Raw genomic sequence first — 21256 nt, 5'->3', positions numbered from 1 at the left:
AAAACAGAGAACAGCAATCATTACATGAGTATAACACCACCTAAATACAGAATGATTTAATAATCAATAGCTCTCTTTGGGTAGAAAAATGAGAGAATTGGGTATATTACTGAAATGTAAAAACAAACAATAAAGATACCATAGAACCACAGGAACACAGAATGCAGAGATGGTCTACTGTGGCACTGGCAGCCTCCTTACATTGCCCATATGGAAGACTTCTTTTTCAAAATAAAAATGATAATCATTATCTGCTTAGCATTACCAGCTGTGCAAGATATTAACCTGACCACAACATTAAAACTTTTAGAGACAATAAAACAAATATCAAAAGTCATTAATGACCTCTTTAATAACTTATGTTTTTATCATGTATGGCTTATTTATTTTGTCACATAAATGTTTGATTTTTGAAAATTTTTATGGTAAAAAAATTAACTGCTAAGAAAGTTAACACCTTATAGAAAAACAGAAACCCACTGAAGTCGCTCAGTTGTGTCAGACTCTGCGATCCTGTGGACTGTAGCTCACCAGGCTCCTCCATCCATGGAATTTCTCAGGCAAGAATACTGGAGTGGGTTGCCATTGCCTTCTCCAGGGGATCTTCCCAACGCAGGGATCAAACCCAGCTCTCCCACATTACAGGCAGACACTTTACCGTCTGAGCCACCAGGGAAGCCCAAAAAACAGTTAAGGGCATTAGAAATCTTTTTAGGTTTATAAACATAAACAATTAAAACAGTATATTAAATTAAGGCAAACCTGTAACATTTTCCACTTAAAGACTATATTATAAAATTTCCATTTTCCATCACCTGCACTTCAGAAATCTTTCAAGAATCTCCTTCTCAAGCAACCCTACTCCCTACATCCAACAGTTTCAGCAATACGGTGATGCTTAAAAATCTGTTTTGCTTGCAGATAGTACAGTTTTATGTGTCAATTTGGTCAGATGGCAGTATCCAGTTATTTAATCAAATAGTAACCCAGGTTTCACTGAAGGTGTTTTACAGATGTGGCTAACATCTACAGTCAGCTGACTTTAAATAAAGGAGATTACTGTCAACACTCTGTGTGGCCTTTGACCAAACCAAAGGACTCAACTGCAAAAACAGGTATGCTCAAGAAGTTCTTCCTCAAGACCGGAGTCTTAGCTCCCGTCTGAGTTTCCAGCCTACAGGCTCCAGCGTGGCACCCCAACAATCATGTGAGCCAATCCCCTGGGGGAAACACACCCCCCACTCACACCTCTGGTGACCCTAACTGATAAATGCACATTCAGAGAGACGGTGTATGCCTGGTTCTCTGGTCCAGCACTGCATCCCTCTCTGATTTAACGATCCTACTTCTCTCAGCCCCATCCACACATACCTCAGCTCCCAACCCCCTCATGGAACCCACCAAATAAAATGCTTGGAACTGAGTTTCCTTTTCCAGCTTTTTTCGAACAATATCCACACCTCTGTTTTTCCATTTCCACCCCCTAGGCCCTTCTTTTTCTAAAGATTAGAAAAGAACAGTAATGAAAGTAAGTGGCATAAGCTAGGATGAAAATTCTCCAAATATATACATAATATATATGTATGTGTATTTGCATATATAAATTCCTGCATTAGAGAGACTTTAGATTGCAAAAGACTATCTACAGTGTCATAGTTCTTTAAATATGTTTCTAAAAGTAAGGTACATTTTAAGCTGGGATTTCTGTTTCAATATAAAGCTCGGAATTGTTCCTGTGCAATTAGAACTGCAATTGGGAAATAAAAGTTAAACAAAAAACATAATTTCATTTTCAGAAATCAAATTTTAAATCCATAAAAAGAATATGCTTATCTTTAAATCCAAACATCCTTATTCACGGATGACTTATTTTTAATGATGAAGTACAGTGACGTTCCTGGTGGTCCAGTAGCTAAGACTCCAGGCTCCCAATGCACGAGGCCCAGGTTCAATCCCTAGTCAGGGAACTAGATCCCATATGGGACAACTGAAAGTTCACATGCAGCAACTAAAAAAATCCCCACATGCCACAGCAAAGAGCGAAGACCTCACAGGCTGCAAATAAGAACTGGCGAGGTCAGACAAATAAATCAATTAATTAAACATTTTTAATGATGAAGTATATAAACTGATTCAGAGTTCTAGAATAATTATCTAGTTATATATTTCAACAATGTTTTTTAAATGCTAAACTCTCAAGGTACTCAGGTTCTTGAGTACTAAAACTAAAACATTCAATGCTTAAACAGTCAACTAATATCAATATCTATTAACCTAACCTTATAAACGAATTAAATAGTACAAAGAGAAACATATTTTAAATATTTAAAATCAGATTCTCACCTCCCACATCAACCTGTAATCCATATTTTCATCCAAATCTTCAGGCATTCTCTTCTCTCCAGCAAAGGGTCCAAACTTTTCACCCTGAATAGTAATGATTATATTGAAAATGAATTAGTACAATAATCAATAATCAAGATACAAAAATAAACTATTATTTCTCTTCTGGAAAAAATTTTTCTCTAAATCTTCCTGCCCAGTGATTGAAACACATTTAAAATATTAAATAATTTACCCAACAGAAAATATTTACATATCTAAATCCAACTTAATCTATTTTTAGCCAAACAGCCTGAAACCACAACACAGGAGCCAACATAAAAGGGTTAAATTGCTCAACATTTACATTCTGCCAAGACTCTGAACATCATACTTTAATGTTTCAAACCTCTGCAGCCACGAGAAGCAGAGTCTTGCCTGACTTGAGAGACAAGCCTACCAGGCAGAAAATCACCTGATTTCCATAAAAACTATAAATTCACCCCAATTATGAACAGAAAAGAAGCAGGCTTGCCACTCTCAAAGGAAGACTGTTCATAAATAAAGTTTAAATTCTCCTGCCAATCCTTCAATCAACCAAGGAGGCACTCCATGAACCCGGGCTTCTCCAAGCACAAGCTTTGAATCACCATCAAGAGACTCATTCACCAGGGTCACTTGTTTCAAATTCAGAATCCTGAGCTTATTAAAATCAGAATCTCTGGGAGTGGGATGTGGAAAGCTGTGTACGGACGAATTCCCAGATAAGAACCGCTGGCAAAACCAGGAGTGGCCCCCACAGGGAGGGATCTGTGAGGCAGGGTGGATGGTGAGCAAAACTGTCTTCACAATAAGGCAATCAAGCAGGGGCTGGAGGGACTGGGAATGGGGTCATGCTTGTCCAGCCAAGCATGCCACAGACATGGTTCAGAGAAGACACGGGATCCCGCACGTCCTTGTGAGTCTCCCCCAAACCTTCCGTGACTATTCTACAGTAGAACCCTTCCCTCCATAAGGACATGGCGGAACTTCTGATGAACACTGTTAAGAGGGGAAAAAGCCACCAAAATAGTGTTTCAAGGAATATAAATGACTTAATGAACAACAGAAAACCCAACTCCTGGCAACAGTTAAGTGTTAAAGCTTAAAGGAAGCACAACTAGCTAACACAGTTCCCTGGGGGCTCAGTGGTGAAGAATCTGCCTGCCAATGCAGGAGGCAGGAGTTCGATCCCTGGGTCAGGAAGATCCCCTGGAGAAGGGAATGGCAACCTATGCCAGTATTCTTGACTGGAGAATCCCACGGTCAGAGGAGCTTTGTGGGCTACAGTGCACGAGGTCGAAGAGAGTCAGACACGACTTAGCGACTAAACGGTAACAACAACCCAGGCCCTCACTTGACAGATACAGGAAAGAGGTTCTGAGAAGTCACAAGTAACAGCAGAGTCTGGAAGATCTATTGCTGAACGTTAACTAGGAGGCAGAAAATGCTAGAAAGACCCCTGAAATCAAAACTATAATCCTAAATAAACCAAAAACAAGTACACCAACAGGCAGATTGCTATTTGGCTATTTTAGCCAACTTCAAAGACAAAAACCAAGTATTACGCAGTTTTTTGAGCAATAAATTTGAGGATTTGGTATTAATGCATATATAGTTCAACTTTTCACTCCACTTCATCATATATTTAGCCTTCATCAACTACTGTGGAAGAAAACCATCTGAGAATACACTTTCCAAAGAGATGTGCCTGTGCCAGTCAGCCCCTATCCACGGCACAAACCCAGAGGACACGGAAAACTGTATCAGGCACTTAAGCAGGGTTCAAACGCCTGAAAAGAGACAGAAACCCAAGAAAACAACTGGGATTAGGGGGAAAACGCCTGCTTAGATGCAGACCGAGTAAGATTATTAAAGTTCTTAAGCTTTGAAAACTCAAAATAAGAATGAGGAATCTGAGTTTAAAGCTTTGCTACTAATAGTGAGCAATCACTTTGTCATAAAATAAAACTACCAAACTATAATAAATACAGCTTTCAAATTTCTCACTCGAGCCAAGAAATACATTCTGCATCTTGTTCTAGTATACGCACATATACACAGCTGACCCTTAACACAGTTGCAACTGTGTGGGTCCACTTAAACGGATATTTTAGTCGCGTCACCCTGGCTGGTTGAATCCACAGGTGTGGAAGAACCGTAGATGTGGAGGGCCAGCCGTATGCTATGTGTGGACTAACTCCCGTGTTGGTCAAAGGTCAGCTGTGCACAGAAACACACGCTTTAAAAACTAAAATGTAAACGTCTTGAAGTAACACTGCCCTTACTCTGTACAATGTATTTCATATTTTCTACTCCATTTTACTTCACTTTTGAAAAAACACTAGTTTTGACAGAAGTGAATAATCAAATTAATTTCACAATGCACCAATGGGCTGCAATTCAATTTGAAATACACTGACATAAAATTCAGATAGAGGAGATAAATTTATATTTAGCTCTCTCTATTTCGTAAAATTGCCTTCAAAGCACACTAGTGAGTATACTGGGATGATGCGATCAAATAAACTTGAGTTTCTGTGGCTGCAAGATTATAAAATATCAATAGTTAACTCTTAGATACCCATATGCTTGTGGTAAGAAACACTGAAGACAATTAAAACAATTTATATTTGGCTTTTGATGAAATTTTTATACTTACTGGACCCACTCTTAGCCTTCCCCTAAGAATCCCAGCACCTGCTGTCCAGTGCCATTCTCTCTCTGTTCACTGTCATTTCTATTATACAAGCAGCACTTCCTCATAATCGTAATTTCAATGTATACACAGCTTTATTCACTAACCATTTTCTATGATACTTCTAACCTAAGAGTAAGTCTCTCCTACCTCAGCAGGCTTCATATTGCTTGGGTAATGTACTAATGGAAGGAAGATTTAGGGCGCACACTCCATATACTTGTAACTTTTTTCTTTTGGTTGAACTGTATGAAATTGCTAGTATTTGATCATGTTTGATATATGAAAATTTCATAGGATTCATCATAATATAAATTATATATGCATGTGTGTTTTCAGTTGCTCTTTGCAACCCCATGGACCATATCCCACTAGACTCCTCTGTCCCTGGGACTTCCCAGGCAATACTGGAGTGGATTGCCATTCCCTTCTCTAGCAGATATTTCTGACCAGGTGCACGAGCCTATTCAACACCCAACGTGAGGTTCATAATTAATGACTAGAAGGAAAGCAACATTTCTAACTATCTCCTTGAAAATTTCAAAAATTTCTAGCTGACTTCTTGTCATCATTGGTTTTACTTCGTGATTTAGCTGTTGAAGATCTCATACTAGCAGCAAAAAAAAAAAAAAAAAACTATCAACTCTACCATTTTCTTGCTGGTTGTGGGTCTGATTATTACTACCTTCAACCTATATTCAAGAAATCTTCCTAGAATTCCTTGCTTCCAACGATCTAAAGAATCACTAACCCAAATGCTTACAAGATGAGGCAGGAAAGCAGCACAACATCAGACAAAAATATATACAGGATAGAGCAGGGAGTGGCCAGGAGGGCAGCTGGAGGGACATGCACATTTAAAAGCTTTCCAACTCCAACTGAATATTTTACTGAAACCAACAATTTAAATTTGTATATGAAATCACTAGTATTCTCTCTCTCTCTCTCTGTGTGTATATATATATATATATATATATATAGAGGCAATAAATTTCAAGTTTCCAAAATTCTGTGCAGATCAAATAAAATGTGACTGTAAGACAAATTCAACCTGCAAACACCAAATCGTCCAAGTCAAACTCACTTCTCTGACTAGCTCAACGCTGAGACTACAACAGTGCTTCTTCGCTTTCTAAACAATGCAGATAAATATCCATTCAACTTGGGACCCACCAGACTAGACAATAACTTTTAATAAAAAAAATGTATGACTGGAAGCATGTGGGCCATTTTCTGTCATTTTGACTAATATTATTAGCAAGAATGTGAAAGCAAGCTTTACTGCTGAAAGCTTTGCTCAGTGAGGAAAGCACTGAGGATTCCAGAGACCTGGATCCTAACCCCTGCTCTGCCGCTAATTACCTGTGACACAACAGAGTCGACGAGCTTCTGAGCTTGTTTCCTCAGCTATAAAACTTGGAGATCCAGATTTGCTGATTTCTAAGATTCCTTGTTGTTTAGTCGCTCGGTCATGTCAGACTCTTTGTGACCCCATGGACTGTAATCTGCCAGGCTCCTCTGTCCACGGGATTTTCCAGGCAAGAATACTAGAGTGGGTTGTCATTTCCTTCTCCAGAGGATCTTCCCGAGCCAGGGATCAAACCTGTGTCTTCTGCGCTGGCAGGCAGATCCTTTACAACTAAAGCACCTGGGAAGTCATAGATATGGATTAGCTGATTTCTAGGAGAAGGCAATGGCACCCCACTCCAGTACTCTTGCCTGGCAAATCCTATAGACGGAGGAGCCTGGTGGGCTGCTGTCCATGGGGTCGCTAGGAGTTGGACACGACTGAGCGACTTCACCTTCACTTTTCACTTTCATGCATTGGAGAAGGAAATGGCAACCCACTCCAGTGTTCTTGCCTGGAGAATCCCAGGGACAGGGGAGCCTGGTGGGCTGCCGTCTATGGGGTCGCACAGAGTCGGACACGACTAAAGCGACTTAGCAGCAGCAGCAAGATTCCTTTCAGCTTTCAAATCCTAGCGTCCATAGACCAAACTTAAAACAATTTGAGAATCAAAGAAAACAAGAGTGTAATTGAAACATTAACACATTCTTAAGTCCATAGTGATTGTCAGAAAGAGAAAAAAAGAATTTTTGAAACACCTCATTTGCCATATTAGCCTATAAAAAATAATAAAGAGAAAGAACTAAGCATTTTCTCCTCTTTTCAACAATAATACTACATCAGGATAACCAAACAGCAGAAGATAATGAAGGAAAGCTCTTCTTTACAGAGGAATCTAATTTATAAAAAGAGGAGGAACTGATTCAGGCAAAGATTATCAAATGAATGCTAAAACCATTAGGTAAAAGCATGACAGTAAAATAGGTATCCATACAGTATGAACCTACAGATTATGTTACATCTTTACAATGGCAAGCTGCATCAGCGCAGTGTTGGCATTACTAAGAGAAAGACCATCTTAGATGCCTGCTACTAAAACACAGAATGAAGTAAATCATCCCAGCCCTTCGTTCCCCAGTGTCTGTCACAGGGACATGTGACAGGGGCGTTTGCTAGGCTCTCCAGGCACCTCCAGAGGGCACAGACCTCTTCCCCTTGTCCTGTCTCTCTCCAGGCGCCTGGGGAGACCCCACCATCTAGAAGGGAGCACAGGTGCACCACGTAACCGGGGAGCGGGAGACGCTGCCTGTGCTCCTTCCTGCCTCCCACGGCCGAGACTCACTGTTTCCTGAGGCTCCTGAGGGCAGACAGAAGTGCTTAACACATATCAGTGTGGTTTTGTGTGTTGTTTTTTTTTAAAGTACATATCTAACCCTCATATTAGAAGAAATACAGAAGACAAAGAAACAAATAGGGCTCCCGGGCGGCACAGCAGTAAAGAATCACCTGCAATGCAGGAGAGTGGGTTCAATCCCTGGGTCGGGAAGAACCCCCGGACAGGGAAATGGCAACCTATTCCAGTAGTCTTACTGAGAGAATCCCATGGACAGAGGAGCCTTTCTCCTGGACAGTCCATGGGATTGCAGAAGTGTCGACATGACTTAGCAGCTGAACACCACCACCAACAGAGAAACACATTAAATAATGTGCCTTGAGAAAACAAATACCACAAACAAAGAGCCTGCTCTCTTCAGAGATTAACTGTTTTTTGTGTTTTTTTTTTACTTTGTTTTGTTTTTAAGGGAATGGGAAGAGGGAGACTGTTAAGAGAGATTTAATAGACATAACTAAGTATAAGAGGTGGTCCATGAGAATTCTAGTTCAAAAATAAACAGCTATAAAAACATTTTGGAGGTACTTAGAGTAATTTGAATATGGGCTGAAATTAGAAGACATTAAGAAATCACTTATTTCTGTTGGATGCTAAAATGATAGTATGGCTATTTAGGAAAATGTCCTTATGCTGAAATATGGAGGAACGAATGGTCATAATGCCTGTAATTTACTTTGAAATGGTTCAGCAAATAAAACACATATACATATAAATGAAACAAGTTATATTAAAGTGAATCAATCTGCAGTTGAATCATTTATATGTAAAATAATGTTTTTCACAAAAGGAGGCTAGAGTCCCCACTTAGAATATAATTATATTTCAAGGCCAACTATTGTGCATGTGTGTGCTCTTGCAATTCAAGTAGGCCACCAAAAAAGCGCATTTCTAAAAAGCTCAATATGAAGAATATCCAATCTTCTTTTCCTTTCTCGTTAGTATTAGAACACTGACCTTTGTGAGGGCACTAATGTATCTACGTAGAAAAACTGCATTATCAGCTCTCCATTTAGGCAGAGAGGAGAGCTAACAACCTGAAAGCAGAAATCATAGTATGAACCAACCACAAAAGCTCTTAAATGAGAGCTGAGTCGGCAAGTAACAAACACCCTAATGCCTTGGTTACTTCCTCTTTATCCTCATCTGGAATAAGATCATGATAGCTGGGGCTAAAGCAGCCATTTTAAGCCCGAGAGAATCGCAAAATTTTCCACCCTGACATCTGCAGCCACTGAACTGATAGCAGCAAATGCACACCTTGTTACTGAGAGAGCATAACCTCTGAGGTTTAGATTACTGCAGGTGCCTGTTACTCTGAGCTGACACAGCAAACATCAGCAAAGAACTGCGCTAGTGCCCAGGATAAAGCAGAAAAATGCATCAGTTATAAAAGGAGTATGAAATGGGAAATGCAGGAGAGCTGTGAAGGAGAAGTGATTCTGGAATACAATAACCTGAAAGGAGCACCTTTTACTTCAACCCCAGCTCTAAGCCAGTTGTTCTCTTGAGCAAAACAACTTCCACAAGCATGTATGTGAAGCTGCATAAGTGAAGTCTTAGGTCCTGGCACAGAACCGGTGTGAGGCATTCTCCCAAAAAGCCTGAGTACTTCACTGGAAAACAGCACAAGAGGCAGTGCTGAGGACTGGGAACCAGGGGATCCTGTAAAGAAGCTGGAAGTCACAGAAGGCAGGGCCACAGCCCACAGTCCGTCCTATCCCTGCAGCCCAGCAAAGTGCAAGGAGACCAGAAAGCCAGGACGCCGCTGAGAGCCCACCTGCCACTGCAGGCCACAAAGAGCCGTCTGCCTCCAGGGCAGGACTGATGCCACAGTGTTCCCCAATAACCCGTCGTGAGCATCAGTAAAACCACCACAGCAGACTGCCTATACAAGGGCCCAGCTGCCTACGAGGGAGACCAAACAGAAAAATAAGATCCATACTTGTAAAACAGAACATCTATAGGAGAGAGTACTTTAATTAAAGGGAATTACGTTGGGAGTTTCCTGGTGGTCCAGTGGTTAAGACTCCATGCTCTCACTGTCAATGATCTTGGTTCAATCCCTGGTCGGGGAACTAAAATCCTACAGGCCATGAAGCATGGCAAAATAAATAAATAAACAGAATATGTCAATTACATAAGGGAATTTAAGGAGATTCAAGTGCAGCACTCAATAAAGAAACTTCTAAAATTGAAAACACATAATTGCCTAGTTAAATATTTTTGGAGAATAAGTTGAAAGAGAAACACAACAACCTGAGAATCACATATCCAGTCAGGAAATCCTTCACAGTCTGATGGGAAGGAGAGCTGTTTGATGATACACACAGATTCAGACACAGGATTATCCACATGATATGAGAAAAAGAACTGAAAAGTTTCTAAACAAATGAGCCAGAATAAATGACAGAAATCAGAAAAATAAAATGAATAGATGGTGCACAAACACACAAAATTAATGAAACACAATTAACTGGGTAAAGAGGTTTCTCCTCACGTCAGAATGGCCATCATTAAAATATCTACAAACAATAAATGGTCAAGAGGATGTGGGAAAAGGGAATCCTCTCGCACTGCTGGTGAGAATGTAAATTGGCACAGCTACTATGGAAGACAGTATGGAGATCCCTTAAAAAAACTAGGAACAGAACTACCGTATGACCCAACAATCCTACTACTGGGCATATACCATGAAAAAACCATAATTGAAAGAGACAGGTGTACCCCAACGTTCACTGCAGCAGTCTTACAAGAGGTAGGACATGGAAGCAGCCCAGATGTCCACCAACAGATGAATGGATACAGAAGCTGTGGTACATACAGACAATGGAATATTACTCAGCTATAAAAAATAATTCATTCAAGTCAGTTCTAATGAGGTGGATGAACCTAGAGCCTATTATACGAAGTGAAGGAAGTCAGAGCAACACAAATCCTGTATATTAAAGCATCCATGTGGAATCTAGAAATACGGTACTGATGAAACTATCTGCACGGCAGGAATGCAGACACAGACACAGAGAACAGTGGAGAGAGACGAACTGAGAGCACAGCGTGGAAATACACACACTACCACGCATGTAAACAGATAGCCTGGGAGCACTCGCGGTGTGACACAGAGCTCCACTCTTTTCTGTGACAACCCCGAGGGCTGGGTGGGCTGGGAACTTGGAGGGGGCTCAGGGGGAGGGAAATACGTGTACCTGTGGCTGATTCGTGAGGATGTGCAGCAGAGGCCTACACAACACTGTAGAGCAACTGTTCTCCAATAATCGTATTTTTTGTATATTTTTCAATATTGTACAATTATGATTTTTGATAATTATTAGTTACTCAAGAACAGTTATGTTTTATGAGTATTGTTCAACTGTCATCACCAAAAGAAAGCTACGCAGACATGTTCTTTCTATGAAACTTAATATGTATAAGCAATAAAAAAAATGTTTTTAAAGAAATTAAGTAACATACCATTTTGTCAAAACTTAGTGGGGTGGCAGGCAGGCAGGAAGATAAAAGCAATTCCAAGGTTGTACAGTAGGCAGAGGTTGGGGGGAGCAATGGGTGAGGGAGGAGATGAGGGAAGTTAACACAGAAATGAGCATCCTGTGGGCAAAACCATATGTGTGGAGAAAATGGCTGAGTGCCAGCTATCAAATAAAAGTGACATGCATCTGATTATGAAAGGGGAAAAGTAAATCATCAAATTGAGGTGTGAGTTGCCCTTAAGAAGAGAGGGAAAAAGAATGAACAGTGACTTGGACAGCAAAAATAAGGAAAATTAAAATACAATGATAAAGTGATAAGCATAAAGATGACAAGAATAAAAATCAGTTATATCAGTCATTACACTAAATATGAAGTTTTAAATCTCTTATGAAATGAAGAGATTATAAATCTGCATTATGTACTATAACCTAGCTACACGATTACAAAAAGATAAAAGAAAGTAATAAAAAAATTTATTGAACTGGGTAGACAAAAATATACAGATAAAAGCAAAGAAAACAAAGGCAATGGTGTATCAGACAAGGTTCAATTAATGGCTGAACTCACCAGAGTAAAACAGAACATTACATAATGATATAAAGTGTACGTATGAAGAATACAGAACAGTAAGAAACCAGCAGCATAAAAATATGAGAAATGCAAGAAGAACCTGAGTGGGAGATTTTAAAATATTTTTCAAAACTGATAGATTTGTTAAGTATTAAAAACAGTAAGAAAATATAGAAATGCCATTAATGTTAAATTTTTCAAAGTTCAATATTCATCAAGGATTCACTCCTACCCTAAAAATAAGAAAGGTTGATTAACTATAAAATAATTACTTTTCTTGAGGAGAGCACTAGGTTATCTACGACAAATCATAAGGAGGAGCTGCCCACTACCATACAAGCGAGAAATCAACTAACATTTTAAGTTTGCTAAAGAATGCATGTGAAACAGCTTGCCTGTGTTAGAACCAACGGCAGCCGCAGACCCAAGGGGAGCTCACACGCTTAGACTCCCTTACAAGGACGTCTCCATATAAGGGAAACCCGGGGACAGAAGGGAGGACAGAGCCACCTTCAGTGGTGCAGGCATAAGAGAACGGCAGCTGCTGCAAAACATGCGCTCCCTGCATCTCCCACCCTGACCCTTCTGCCCTGTAAGAAGAAAAGCAGCAAACTCTGTCACCTCCAAGACACGAGTAAAGACCCACTGCCACTGAAGGAGGGGCAGGAGGCTAAGGAACCTGTACCACAACGCTCAGAGGATGCCTACCCTTGGGTATGGACAGGAAGCACTCTCCCACAGAACATCAACCACTGATGCAAGACAAACGTTTGGCTCTCATGGGAAAGAGAGATAGGAATGCTATGGAAATTCAACTCCCAGAGCTCAGGCTGATAAACCAACCCCAGATAAGAGTGAAGCTGAACCAGAGAACAGAGACCTCAAATAACAACACAGCAGTCTACTACAGGGTTAGGGCAGAGCGTGCAGCTGGGTGAGAGGACCCCTCTATGGTGCAGGCACTCAGGGACAGGAGGAAACGGAGGCAGCTACAGACACTGAGAAAAACCCAGAGCACCGCCCGAGCCGCAAGGCAGCCCAAAAGAGCCCGGAGCCTGGGGCTCACTGAGAGAAGAAGGCCCGCCTGACCTCCTACCGGACTGACTGAGGCAGCCACAGACACTGAGACCCGGAGCGCCGCCCGAGCCACAAGGCAGCCTAGCTTCACAGCCTGAAGCCTGTGCTTCACTGAAAGAAACAAAAGCAGCATAACGCAAACCCACCTTATCTCCTACCCAGACTGATCCAAACTCCTCCACTAATAACCGGACAAAACAAAAGCATGTATTTCAGAGCATAAATACTATTTACTACACTCTTGATTGTTTTGCATGACACTGGCATTCAAAAAAAAAAAATTAAGAACATACAAGGAAGCAAAATCCTCAACAAAATTCCAACAAATAGACTCCAACAACACATGAAAAGATCATACACCATGATCAAGTGGGATTTATCTCAGGGATGCAAGGATTCTTCAGTATATACAAATCAATCAATGGGATACACCGTATCAACAAACTGAAAGATAAAAACCATATGATCATCTCAATAGATGCATAAAAAGCTTTCGACAAAATTCAACACCCATTTATGATTTTAAAAAACTCTCCAGAAAGTACGCATAGAAGGAACCCACCTCAAAATAATAAAAGCCATATACAACAAACCCACAGCCAATACTATTCTCAATGGTGAAAAGGGAAAGCATTTCTTCTACAATCAGGAGCAAGACAAGGGTGCCCACTCTTGCCACGATTATTCAACCTAATTTTGGAAGTCCTAGCCACAACAATCAGAAGAAAAAAGAAATAAAAGGAATCCAAATCAGAAAAGAAGCAGCAAAATCCTTACTAGATGCAGGTAACATGATACTAAGCATAGAAAACCCTAAGGATTCCACCGGAAAATCACTAGAGCTAATCAACAAATATAGTAAAGCCACAGGATATAAAGTTAACATACAGAAATCCCTTGCACACCTATACACGAATAATGAAAAATGAGAAAGAGAAGTTAAGGAAACAATCCCCTTCACCATTGAAATAAAAAGAATAAAACACCTAGGGATTAATCTACCTAAAGAGACAAAAGACCTGTATGCAGAAAACTATTAAAAAAAAAAACTGATGAAAGAAATCAAAGATGACATAATAGAAGCAGAGATATAACAATTTTGGATTGGAACAATCAATATTGTGGAAATGAATATACTATCCAAAGTAATCTACAGATTCAAAGGAATCCCTGTCAAACTACCAATGGTATTTTTCACAGAACAAAAACAAAAAAAAATTCACAATTTATATGGAAACACAAAAGACGCTGAATAGCCAAAGCAATCTTGAAAAAGAATGGAGCTGGAGGAATCAACCTTCCTGACTTCAGACCATCCTACAAAGCTACAGTCATTAAGACAGTATAGTATTGGCACAAAAACAGACATACAGACAAATGGAACAAGGCAGAAAACCCAGAGATAAACCCATACACTATGGGCACCTTATCTTTGATAAAGGAGGCAAGAACATACAGTGGAGAAAAGACAGCCTCTTCAATAAGCGGTGCTAGGATTTTTGGACAGCTACATGTAAAAGAATGAAACTAGAGCACTTTCTCGGAGAAGGCAATAGCACCCCACTCCAGTACTCTTGCCTGGAAAATCCCATGGACGGGGGAGCCTGGTGGGCTGCCATCTATGGGGTCATGCAGAGTCGGACACGGCTGAAGCAACTTAGCAGCAGCAGCAGCAGAGCACTTTCTAACACCATATACAAAAATAAATTCAAAATGGACTAAAGATTTAAATGTAAGGCCAGGAACTATAAAGCTCTTAGAGGAAAACATAGGTGGGACACTTTGATATACATCACAGCAAGATACTTTTTGACCCACCTCCTAGAATAATGGAAATAAAAACAAAGTAAATAAATGGGAGTTAATTAAACTTGCAAGCTTTGCACAGCAAAGGAAACAAAAAAGAAGATTAAAAGACAACCCTCAGAATGGAAGAAAAAAATTGCAAACAATAACAAAGGATTAATTTCCAAAATATACAAGCAGCTCATGCAACTCAATACCAGAAAAACAAACAACTCAATCAAAGAATGGGCAGAAGACCTAAACAGACATTTCCCCAAAGAAGACATATAGATGGCCAGCAACACATGGAAAGATGATCAACATCACTCAGTATTAGAGAAATGCAAATCAAAACTACAACAAGGTTATTACCTCACAGTCAGAATGACCATTATTAAAAATCTACAAACAATAAATGCTGGCGAGGATGTGGAGAAAAGGGAACCCTCTGGCACGGTTGGTGGGAATGCAAACTGATACAGCCACTATGGAGAACAGTACAGAGATCCCTTAAAAAACTAGGAATAGAACTACCACATGACCCAGCAATCCCACTACTGGGCATACACACTGAGAAAACTGTAACAGAGACACATGTAGCCCAATGTTCACTGCCGTTCTTTTTACAATAGCTAGGACATACGAGAGGGCTCTCGAGAGTCCCTTGGACCGCAAGGAGATCAAACCGGTCAATCTTAGAGGAAACCAGTCATGAATGTTCACTGGAAGGACTGATGCTGAAGCTCCAATACTTTGGCCATCTGATGCGAAGAACTGACTCACTGGAAAAGACCCTGATGCTGGGAAAGACTGAAGAGGGGAGGAGAAGGGGAAGACAAAGGATGAGATGGGTGGATGGCATCAGTGACTCAATGAACATGAGTTTCAGCAAGCTCTGGGAGTTGGTGATGGACAGGGAGGCCTGGCGTGCTGCAGTCCTTGGGGTCACAATAAGTCAGGCACGACTGAACAACTGGACTGAACTGAGGACATAGAAGAAGAAACCTAAATGTCCATCAACAGATGAATGGATACAGAATCTGTGGTACATATATACAATGGAATATTACTCAGCCACAAAAAATGAATGCATCAGAGTCAGTTCTAATGAGGTGGATGAACCTAGAGTCTATTATACAGAGCGAAGTAAATCAGAAAGAGAAAGCCCAATATCATACATTAAAGCACGTACATGGAAAGATGGTACTGATGAACCTATTCGCAGGGCAGCAATGGAGATGCAGACATAGAGAACAGGCTTGGGGACACACGAGGGGGAAGGAGAGGGTGGGACGATTTGAGAGAATAGCACTGAAACATATACATTACCATATGTAAAACCGATGACCAATGAGAGTTCAGTGCAGGAAGCCAGTGCTCTGGGACAACCTAGAGGGACAGGGTGGGGAGGGAGGGGTGTGTGGGGATGGGGGCGGGGGGGTGGTTCAGGATGGGGGAGGGGAACACATGTATATCTATGGCTGATTCATGTTGATATATGGCAAAAAATATCACAACACTGTAAAATAATTATCCTCCAGTTAAAATAAATTAAAAAAAATAATAGCATGGAAACATACATTACCATATGTAAAACAGACAGCAAGTGGGACTTTGCTGCTTGACACAGGGAGCTCAAACCAGGGCTGTGACCACCGAGAGGAGTGGAATAGGGTGGCAGGTGGGAGGGAGGTTCAGGAAGGAGGGGACGTGTATACTTGGGCATGGTTCATGCTGCGGTACAGCAGAGGCCGACACGATACTGTAAAGCAATTCTCCTTCAACAACAAAAAAAACATACAAGGAAGCAAGGAGAAAAATACAGCCCATTGTGAAGAAACAGAGCAAGCAGCAGAATCAGATGCAGAAATGACACAGACATTAGAACTATCAGACAAGCACTTTAACAGTGGTTATGGTTAATTTGTTAAAGAATTTACTAGAAAAGGCAGACAACATGCAAGAATATAGTAGATTTAAACTAAGACATGGGAACTACAAAAGGGAATCCAGTGGAAATGCTAGAAATAAAAAACATGGTTTCAAACATTAATTCCTTTGACAGAATCACCAGGTAACTTGACACTCTAAGAAAAGAAGCAATAAACTTGAAGGCAACAGAAATTACCTATTAAAAGGAAAGAGAGTGGGAAAATGGGAAAAATAAAGCAGAACAAAGTATGTAAGAGCTGTGAGACAATATCATCAACTGGTCTGACATGCACGTAATTGGGAGCCCCAGAAGAAGAAGTTTTGGCCAGAAGTAATATTTGAAGAGAAAATGGCTAAGAATCTTCCAAAAATGATAAAAGACATCAAACTACACAGAAAAGAAGTTGTTTTTTTTTTTTTTTTAATTTTAAACACATCATATTCAAACTGCTAAAAGCCAAAGAAAACTAGAAAAATCTTGAAAGCCGAGTGGGGAAAAAGAGAATGTGTGAAGAACATAACACTTATATATTATAACCTCTGGAAAGCAAACTTTCCAGAAATGTTGTCAGTCAAAAAAAGTAGCAATTATCTTTAATATAATGAGAAAGAAAAAAACCTGTCAATAAATGCAATACTTTTTTCAGAAAACAAAAACTGAGAAAACTCATTGCCATTAGACTTGTGATACAGTCCAGGTTCGATGCACGATACTGGATGCTTGGGGCTAGTGCACTGGGACGACCCAGACGGATGGTATGGGGAGGGAGGAGGGAGGAGGGTTCAGGATGGGGAACACATGTATATCTGTGGCGGATTCATTTTGATATTTGGCAAAACTAATACAATTATGTAAAGTTTAAAAATAAAATAAAATTTAAAAAAAAATGTTCGAAAGATATGGTTCTCACATAAGGAATATGATACCACACAAAAATGTAATTCAAAACAAAGAAATGATGAGCTCCAGAAACCAAAATAAAGGTAAATAACACAATCTGTCTTATTTTTTAATTGCTCTAAAAGATAACTGATGGTATAAAGGGAAAGGAGTAAAGGTGTACTGTAAGGTTTGTGACACATAAAGCAGACGAAAATGATGTTATAAAGGGTGGGAAGGAGGAACTGGTGCAACAGCTGTTATCTCACTGCCTTCTTCATACCTGTTATCTAATAAACTTGTCAAAATCAACATGCATTAAACCAAATTCCAGATCTCCCCCCTTCAAATCTGCTGCACCAAAATCTTCCCCATCTCAGTTGCTGGCTGACAATCCAATCTTCCCAATTTCTCAGGCTAAAATCCTTGGAATCAGCTTTGATCCTTACCTTTCTTCCACTTATCAGCACATTCTGTCTTCAAACTACACTTCCAACATTGCCACCATCTTGGTCTAAACCACCATCACCTCTCACGTGGATTACTGCAGAAGAATCCTAACAAGTCTCCTAGTTTACTCTGAGGCTAACTATTCTCAACACAGCAGTCAAAGCGATCCTTGATAAACTCAAGTCAGATCATGTCCCTCCTTGGCCTAAAACCATGCCATGGCTTCCTACTCCACTCAAAGTAGAGTCAACGGCTTCAGAGTAGCCTGAAAGGCCCTTCTCGGTCTCTCTTGCCTCCTCTCCTGGTGCCCAGCCCCTCGACAAGACCATTCCACCTCACTGCTCTCCTTATTCCCTGAACACAGCACGAAAACTCTCATCTTAGGGCCTTTGCTCCAACTGCGGCCTTTCTTCTTCTAGCGATGTTTAGCTCCTTCCCTCCCATCCTTTAAGTCATTGCCCATACCTGGACCAATCACCTATTTAGAGTAACATCCATCCATCCACACACCCACCCACTCTGCCAAGTCAACAATACCCAGCTCTACTTTTTCTTTTTTTTCTGAAGGACTTTCAACATTTTAGCACAGTATAAAATGTTTCTAATTTTTCATTGTCAATTTTCTGTCCTGGCTCCTGTCACTAAAAGGCAAGCTAAGCAAGAGCCAGAATTTCTATTTTGTTCACTACTGCATTCCAAATAGCTGGTACAGATCTTGGCAATAAACATTTAGTGAATAATTGTGTAAAACAAGCCCAAATGAAAATTACATCATATCCCCCTTATAGAATATGTGATTAAAAATATTAGAGCCAAAGTACATTACTTAGAAGGATCTCTATAAGTGACTGCTGAAATGGTAGATGATGAAATGAGTTTACTCTTTTCTCATTTTTTAAAGTAACAGTGTCAGACTTTATTTGTTTGGGCTCCAAAATCACTGCAGATGGTGACTGCAGCCATGAAATAAAAAGACACTTACTCCTTGGAAGGAAAGTTATGTCCAACCTAGATAGCATATTGAAAAGCAGAGACATTACTTTGCCAACAAAGGTCTGTCTAGTCAAGGCTATGGTTTTCCCAGTGGTCATGTATGGATGTGAGAGTTGGACTGTGAAGAAAGCTGAGCACCAAAGAATTGATGCTTTTGAACTGTGGTGTTGGAGAAGACTCTTGAGAGTCCCTTGGACTGCAAGGAGATCCAACCAGTCCATTCTGAAGGAGATCAGCCCTGGGATTTCTTTGGAAGGAATGATGCTGAAGCTGAAGCTCCAGTACTTTGGCCACCTCATGAGAAGAGTTGCCTCACTGGAAAAGACCCTGATGCTGGGAGGGATTGGGGGCAGGAGGAGAAGGGGATGACAGAGGATGAGATGGCTGGATGGCATCACCAACTCGATAGACGTGAGTCTGAGTGAACTGCGGGAGTTGGTGATGGACAGGGAGGCCTGGCGTGCTGCGATTCATGGGGTTGCAAAGAGTTGGACACGACTGAGTGACTGAACTGAACTGAAAGTTAACTTTATGAAAGACTGTGTATAGGTATGTGTCTATACTAATGGAAATGAGCATGGATAAAGCATTTTATCAGTATGCAGAAAAATAATTTTTGGTCTTTTTTCGTGAAAAAGGTATATGGAAAGATCTGAGTTCAGATTCTGATTGATTCCCTTCTTGGGATATAACCTTCCTCACAATCAGTTTCCTCATCTATAAAACAAGGACAATAACGGCCACCTTGCAGACTTACTGGAGGGCTTAACTGCAGACCACAGGACACCTCTAGTGACTGCTTCTGTTACTGTCCTTTGGTCTCTGGTGACTGCCCCAGAGCCTAACAACTGCAGTTGCTCAATAAACATTTGCTGAATTAACTGAAGCTGTTACAGTCACAAAAACCAACCAAATCTGAATGTGTAAGGACATCAAGAAATACAAGACTTCAGTCATTTGTAGAGGGTGAACGTGTGAACGCAGAAAAGAGAGAGCACGTAGGGCAGGCATCAGTGGTGACTATTTTCCCTCTGATATGCTTCCAGATTAGACTTCACCAGCCACCAGGTACCATAAACAAACATCTACCAGCAGAATTTTAGCTGGGGCACAAAGACCCCTTATGACTTCCTCACAAGAGCCACCTTCTAAGCTGATCAACAAATCACCTTATTCCACAAAACCTACTCTTTTATTAACATTTATGCAAAGTTGAGTTTTCTTCTGTGCTTTCACTTACTACTTTTGGGGACCACCCAGAAATGGGTGTTCTCCTCTTTTCCATGTTTTTCTAACCCTACACAACTTGCCTGTCTTTGTTTATTTTTAGCTTCCTGTATTTTCACAAATTCAAGATTTAAATATCAGAGATTTTTCTCTTTGGATTTTACCTTACCAAAAGTCTCCACTACAAAGCCCTCAAAGAGAACCAAGGTGCCTGCCTTGCATAAGGGAGATGGCACTGCAGAAGGAGCAGGACTCCAGGCAAAGCTCACCTCGGCTTCAGTGTGTTCATCTGTCAGATGGGAATGTGCGAACTGGATTCCCTCTGACATCCTTCGCAACACCATCACTTAGAACGTGATCAGAATCTATTCTTCCTCCTATAACTTACACGCGCTCTCTTCCTCTACAAGAGAACCACTCACTCAGGTTTTACTGCGTGAATGCCAACCTTGTTGACCTCTGCCAGAATCAACACTGAACATAAGGCAGAATAGTCATCAATATGGTAGATGTGTAATGTGGACATTTCATTGGGACCAGTAGTTGAGGGTTGCTGCTGCTGCTGCTAAGTTGCTTCAGTCGTGTCCGACTCTGTGCAATCCCATAGACGGCAGCCCACCAGACTCCCCCGTCCCTGGGATTCTCCAGGCAAGAACACTGGAGTGGGTTGCCATTGCCTTCTCCAATGCATGAAAGTGAAAAGTGAAAGTGAAGTCACTCAGTCGTGTCCGACCCTCAGCGACCCCATGGACTGCAGCCTACCAGGCTCCTCCATCCATGGGATTTGCCAGAATATTGGAGTATTTCCAAGAGTATTGGAGTGAGGTGCCACTGCCTTTTCCAGTTGAGCATTAATTCACTGCAAAACGTTGTCTATAACATAGACAAGAAGAATTACACTTTGGAGCTATGGTAGAGTGTATAGTGTGTGTGTGTGCTAAGCCACTTCAGTCATGCCTGACTTTTTTAAACTGTAGCCCACTAGGCTCCTCTGTCCATGGTATTCTCCAGGCAAGAATACTGGAGTGGGTTGCCATTTCCTCCTCCAGAGTATCT

General features: G+C 40.8%; 1 protein-coding gene across 8 annotated transcripts in view; it reads right to left on the bottom strand.

The window, feature by feature from the left end:
- PRDM5 (PR/SET domain 5) overlaps window positions 1-21256 on the bottom strand; it is a 255174-nt gene that overhangs the window by 222304 nt on the left and 11614 nt on the right. For all 8 annotated transcript variants that reach the window (XM_027543714.1, XM_027543706.1, XM_027543709.1 and 5 more), the window contains exon 2: window positions 2344-2427. In XM_027543714.1, coding sequence (XP_027399515.1) covers window positions 2344-2427 — 84 coding nt within the window. The remainder of the gene's footprint in view (window positions 1-2343; window positions 2428-21256) is intronic.

Source organism: Bos indicus x Bos taurus, chromosome 6 (assembly GCF_003369695.1).
Source record: "Bos indicus x Bos taurus breed Angus x Brahman F1 hybrid chromosome 6, Bos_hybrid_MaternalHap_v2.0, whole genome shotgun sequence".
NCBI lineage: Eukaryota > Metazoa > Chordata > Mammalia > Artiodactyla > Bovidae > Bos > Bos indicus x Bos taurus.
Note: the sequence above shows the minus strand (reverse complement) of the source record. Positions and strands in the feature narration are given on the sequence as shown.